We start from the raw sequence: 6,317 nt of genomic DNA on the forward strand, positions 1-6,317 counted from the left end.
CTTATGTACTACTACTACTACTACTACTACTACTACTACTACTACTACTACTACTACTACTATTATTATTATTATTATTATTATTATTATTATTATTATTATTATTATTATTATTATTATTAACAGTATTTATATACCGCTTTTCAACTAAAAGTTCACAAAGCGGTTTACAGAGAAAAATCAAATAACTAAATGGCTCCCTGTCCCAAAAGGGCTCACAATCTAAAAAGATGCAAAAGAATACCAGCAGACAGCCACCAGAACAGACACTGCTGGGGTGAGATGGGCCAGTTACTCTCCCCCTGCTAAAAAGAGGAGCACCCACTTGAAAAAGTGCCTCTTACCCAATTAGCAGGGGTTGAAGTACAGGGGTACTTATACAGGTGTTTTTAATTCAGTCAATTTTAGAAACAGCCCCAGTAATGCGGGGTTCTACCATTTTGGTTGAAAGTATGCACACGCATGAGGGACTGTCTATGCATGTGAGAAGTGGGGGAAGAGAGAGATTGATTGACAAATTTTTTAAAAATTTTAATTTGTCTTTTTTCTTTTCCCAACCAGGAACTGTTAATCTTTCTGCAGAACTTGCCAACAAATCACTGGGGAAATGAAGATGTCAGTGTTCTCCTGGCAGAAGCCTACAGACTGAAGTTTGCATTTGCAGATGCCCCAAATCATTATAAGAGATAAAAGGAAAAACTGTATCCGGATTTGATCTACTTGTTGGGGCGTAGTATCACTTTTCATTATTCTGGTTGTGCCGACGCAACTAACCAAGTGTGTATTTAAATAAATGCCCCCTTATAGTTCAGAAAGAAGCAATGTGATTTGTGGATTACCAAAGAAACGCAGACTATTGAGAAGAACGTGATGATTTAAAAGTGAACATTCTTGCTCAGTGCTCACAGGATAGATTTGAGTTCAATTTTGTTTTCACCGTGCTTCCTTTTTCCTTTGGTAATTGAGTTACTATATGAATGAAGAAAGTGTTTTATGTTCATTGGTATCGAATGACTGATTGTCTTGTCTCCATGAGCCTTGTTCCTGGTCGATTACGTTCATTATTTCAATGGAAGAATTGCTGGTCTCTGATGTGTTTGTCAGCTAATAGGAATAATCAATCTTGCATTGAAAATGAGGACAGAGGTATCAGGCAGTAAGGTCATGTGGAGGTTGTATGGGCTTGTGATGCTTTTATTTGGAAACACAATATTTAAATACTTTAACATGATCTTGGTTTACCCAGTGAATCCCAGCAACACAGATTTAAACAGAATGCAACATCAAGAAATGAATGAGGAGTTTGCATTATACATATTCACAAGGGATCTTCAGTTGCTATATGCTGTGGTTTGCAGATAGTATTTAATAAATTCTTTACTTTAGTGTCTCTGAAACCTTACAGACTAAACTAACATTTATTTCATCTGCCATAATAATGTATTGATACTTTTAAGGAATTTAAATTTGTTTGTCAAGATGCAGACCTTTTATCTTCACAGATTCTTGTTTTCCTACTCAGTCTTAGTTTACAGTAAATAATATATTTTAATGTGTAATTGCCTTATTTTGAATTTCTAGTGTGGTAGAGAAGCTTATCAGAAAAGCAGTGTCAATATCCTAGACTTCTTTAATCCTCTGTTCCTACTATGCTGATTTTGTGAGTATGGAGGCACACACAGGCACGTCTGTTATCTCTGACACTTACCCTTCAAAGGGAATTTTCCTGCATAAAGCAGATGTGCACTAAAGGAAGTTGTGTAAACTGAGCTGAGAGGCAAAGTGCCTTTCAGAACAACTAATGAAATAGAAGACAGTTCTCTTTGTTTTTAAACTTTTTTATTTTTACAGTACTTTAAGGCTGTAGCATATAACAGTCCAGTATCCTACTATGAGGCTCTGTTTATACAGTTAGCAGAAGTTAAGGGATAAAAGCTCTTCCTGTTTTGTATCAGGCTGATTAAATATTTGAAAGCTTGTCCACATCAGAACATCCCTGCATGTGGTAATCTAGCATAGCAGGTGCCAAACCCCAGCCCGTGGGTTAGATGCGGTACCTGAAAAAACCCTTTCTCGTTGTGCATGGCACTTACCATTCCGCACTGCTGCCTGTCATCTTGCCAACTGATCATCTCAGAAAGTTGCACCGGGTAGCTGCTTCCATTGCCCATCATCCTAACAGGTTCTGCACTCAGATTTCCAGATGGAAGTGGCCGATCGGAGTTACTTTCTGATAACAGGCAGCAGCGTGGAATGGTAAGTGCCAGGCAGGGAAGGAGTTTTTCACACACAGCGGTTCCTCGATTTGAGGTCCGCTGATCTAATACATAAAGAAGGTTAGGTTGAACTTTCTATGCTGGATTACCATGGAGGAGTATTTCAGTCAGACAGCTACCTGAAGTACATATAGTCCCAGAAGAGATTTTTATCACTGAATTTTCAAGTTGCGTAAATCAACTTTGACCCTAAATGAACCTGCTATCCTGTCAATGGAACATATTTTCAGGAACTCTTCCAAGGGTGCCTTTTTCAGTTTCTTTTTGTTTTTGTGTCTTTCAACTTGTTGTGCATGTAACCTTGCTGCCTATCATGTGTACAGATGCTTGAAATGTGCGAGACCTTCAGGCAACAGAAGTGTTTACCTGCTCCCCACACTCCAAACAAACATGGAAGTTTGAACTAAAAAGTGATGGCATGCTTCAAAGAGTCAGCCGTGTTAAATTCTCAAGTTGCATTTTCCCCCCAAGTATTATGGCTAGCAGATTATTTACAACTGTGTCTTACTATTTATAACCACCTGTTTGCATTGTTTGGGGACATTTGACTGGCACTGAGGCTCAGTCCAATTCTACTTTGAAATCCATATTTTCCAGTATGTGGTTAAGCAAGGCAAAGTCATTCTACTAATTTCTTAGTAGAGAACGGCCTCCCTTATAGTGATACACTCGTTGAAAGATTTCCTGATGAGAGTAAAGGTGACCTGATGGAGCTGCACCAGTGAAGAGAAATCTTAATGCAACAGGCCATTATTCCACATAACTATTTCTGCTGCTACTATTCTAGTCTTCCATTCGTTAACATACTTGGGTGGGAACCCAGAGGTCTGTTCAGTCTCTGTGGGTGATGCCATTGTTTCTGTATGTACAGCCTGTTCATCAGTTGCTGTATACTAATTTAATAGACAAGAGATTCGATTCTGTGGCCTGGTTTAATATGTCTATAGTATGTAGGCTCTCTGTCTTTCTCAAAACACCAGATGTGTATGTTTTAATTAACATATTATTTTTCTCTTTTTCTGATCATAAGTTTACAGTGATATATTGTGCCTAATGAAGCATTTTCCACTAATGGAATACAGTGAGCCCTTGGTACGTGCAGGGGATCTGTTACTGGAAACCTCACAAATAATCAAATTTGTGGGGAGGGCCTCAAGGACTTCCTGGATGTGACTGGAAGACATTTTCAGTTGCATCCAGGAGGCCCTCCAGGAGCGGGTCAGCAGCCTCATTGAGTCAAATCAACCCTCAGATAAGGAGGGCCAACTGTACACAAAGCTGAAATGTAACATACATAAAATTCCATGATGGAGATAGAAATTTTAGAGGAAAAAAATTTCAATATGGATTGATGATGGGGCTTTCTCAAAATTATCTTAAATCATGACAAAAACAGGTCTAGAAGAGTTAGTTTAGTTAGATGCAACTAAACAGAAAAAATACTACCTGACAACAAAAAGTGTATATTATCAGATTTTTTTAAAGATCCATTTGAGTTGATTTTTCACATCTTCCAAGCTCAACTACATAGGTCTGTATTGAATATCATTTAAAAATTAAGTACTATACTGATGCAAAAGAAATCTACATGGGATGGGGGAAAGAGAATTGAGCACATGGGTAGATGAGGGTGCAGACTTTCCTAAAGGTATGACTAGCGTTCTGATTTAAATGGGGTGTTTTACAGACAGTCATATATATGTTTCTCTATATACATATTATATCTTCCCTATATGCCTTTAAAAAAAAAATTAATATCTCAGGTAAAGTGCCATCCCAACCAAGCGTTAAATAAAAAAATCTCTGCCATTTTTTGCTTCACTTGATTACAACTAAATAAATAAATAAATCTAATATTAGATATTCATATGAATTAATATTTTTCAGCACTGAAAATGTATTGGGACCCCTTATTTATGTAACTTAATTTGTAATTTCATAAAATTCACAGGGAAGTCCTGAAGGCACAGTTTGTCTTAAATGCAATATTAACTGCTATCTGTAATGTACAGTGCAGATAACCAATTTCTATCTTGGCATATGTTTAGAAATGTAAATAGTACACTGTGTAATCAAATATGTACATATAATACAAGGAAGAATATAACTTTATCTTGCAATCATCTGTACATCTAAGTATGTTATAACAAACCGGTTGCACTAGTCTTTTAATTTCATATGGAAAAGACCATAAGATTTGTATTTAACTTGAGAACTATACAATAAAATGTAAGTACCCAAGAGTGTGGCAGTCTGTCTGTGTGTCATATATGCAAAGGGTTGTATCCTAAATTTAGTTTGTGATGACTAACGGCCCAATTCTGTGCTGGCTAGTGCCAGTGGAACGGGCATATGTATGGTTGCAAACATACTGTAAAGCACCTTGCACCAGTGCGGATGCCAGTGTCACTGCAGACCAGTCTTCAGGAAACGGGGGAGGGTGACCCAGGGGCAGGAAGGAGGTGTAACTGGGTGGGGGGAGAGCAGTCTGATGTGCAATTCAGGCCTGGGAGGGGGTGGGGACAGCAGCATAGGCTGCCACTGATTCCTATTCCCCCCCCTTCCTCCTGGGCCTCAAATCTACATGGATCTCCTTAGTTCTGTGCCAACTGGTGCAGATCTAAGTGATGATGATTCGCAACCTTCAGTCTCAAAAGACTATGGTATAAGCCTACAGCACCCGCTATTCCCAGGCGGTCTCCCATCCAAGTACTAACCAGGCCTGACCCTGCTTAGCTTCCGAGATCATGGTATAAGCCTACAGCACCCGCTATTCCCAGGCGGTCTCCCATCCAAGTACTAACCAGGCCTGACCCTGCTTAGCTTCCGAGATCATGGTATAAGCCTACAGCACCTGCTATTCCCAGGCGGTCTCCCATCCAAGTACTAACCAGGCCTGACCCTGCTTAGCTTCCGAGATCATGGTATAAGCCTACAGCACCCGCTATTCCCAGGCGGTCTCCCATCCAAGTACTAACCAGGCCTGACCCTGCTTAGCTTCCGAGATCATGGTATAAGCCTACAGCACCCGCTATTCCCAGGTGGTCTCCCATCCAAGTAATAACCAGGCCTGACCCTGCTTAGCTTCCGAGATCAGACAAGATCGGGCATGTGCAGGGTAACAGTTGCTGCTGTTATCTAAGTAGACACAGGGGTTGCCTGGACTCAACACAGGATAAGGGTACCTATGTTTCCTTACCCCAAGGAGACATCCGGCTGTCTCTTTGGCCCCGTGGAATACAGGGCTGTAAGTTTCACTGATTTTAAACCTAGGACGTAACGCAAACTATTTGTATTAATGGAACTATTGTCTCGAAGGAAGGAATCCTACACTTTGTGTTACATGATCTGTGATAATCCAGTGATTGTGTGGGTACCTTTTTAAAAGATGAAGGTGGAGTTATTGATGTGACACAAGCTGTGTAATGAGAATATATATTTTTTTTTTAACCAACCTTTTTCTGAGAGACCTGGATCACCCACATCTGAAGACTGTTTTCCCCCAACGGAACATGCATTTTGTAACCAGTAATAAGCTTTGTCTAGAGCCCTGGAGAGAGGAATCAAAGGAGATATATAGGTTTATCAAACTCTAAGGAGAAAATAATGACATTAATCATTTATTTGCGCCTCATGCATATGTTGATTTATTGTTTCACTCTATAAACCTTGTTTATTAGGAATTGGTGTACAGATAGCAAGTATCGGTGTCTAAGATAATGACAGTAGTCTTTCAATTTCAAATTATCTCATTCCCATTAACCAGCAGGGTCACATCAAGGAGATTCAAAGGAAAGAGAAATTTATTGTGGTGGCTTATTCAGGGGGAAAAGGCCCTTGATCATTTGAGATGATTGTTAAATAAATCTCTGAAGAACCCATTCGGATATCTGTGCTTCGTCGAAATATTTACGTCCATTTGCAATGTATATTTGCTGGCTTTTGTGTTTCTTAATTTCATGGCACTTGGGGTGTCTTTAAAATTGGAACTCAGCTGTCAGAGAGGAACACAGTTTTCAGACGAAGACAATATAAGGAATA

The 6,317-nt window shown here is 39.4% G+C and overlaps 1 protein-coding gene across 1 annotated transcript in view; it reads left to right on the forward strand.

The window, feature by feature from the left end:
- Positions 1-4,517, forward strand: part of TBC1D22A (TBC1 domain family member 22A) — a 98,520-nt gene extending 94,003 nt beyond the window's left edge. Inside the window, exon 13 of the mRNA XM_066634138.1 lies at positions 562-4,517. Coding sequence (XP_066490235.1) covers positions 562-690 — 129 coding nt within the window. The 3' untranslated portion in view covers positions 691-4,517. The remainder of the gene's footprint in view (positions 1-561) is intronic.
- The last annotated feature ends 1,800 nt before the right edge of the window (positions 4,518-6,317 follow it).

The sequence above is a fragment of the Tiliqua scincoides genome, chromosome 7 (genome assembly GCF_035046505.1).
Source record: "Tiliqua scincoides isolate rTilSci1 chromosome 7, rTilSci1.hap2, whole genome shotgun sequence".
Taxonomy (NCBI): Eukaryota; Metazoa; Chordata; class Lepidosauria; order Squamata; family Scincidae; genus Tiliqua; species Tiliqua scincoides.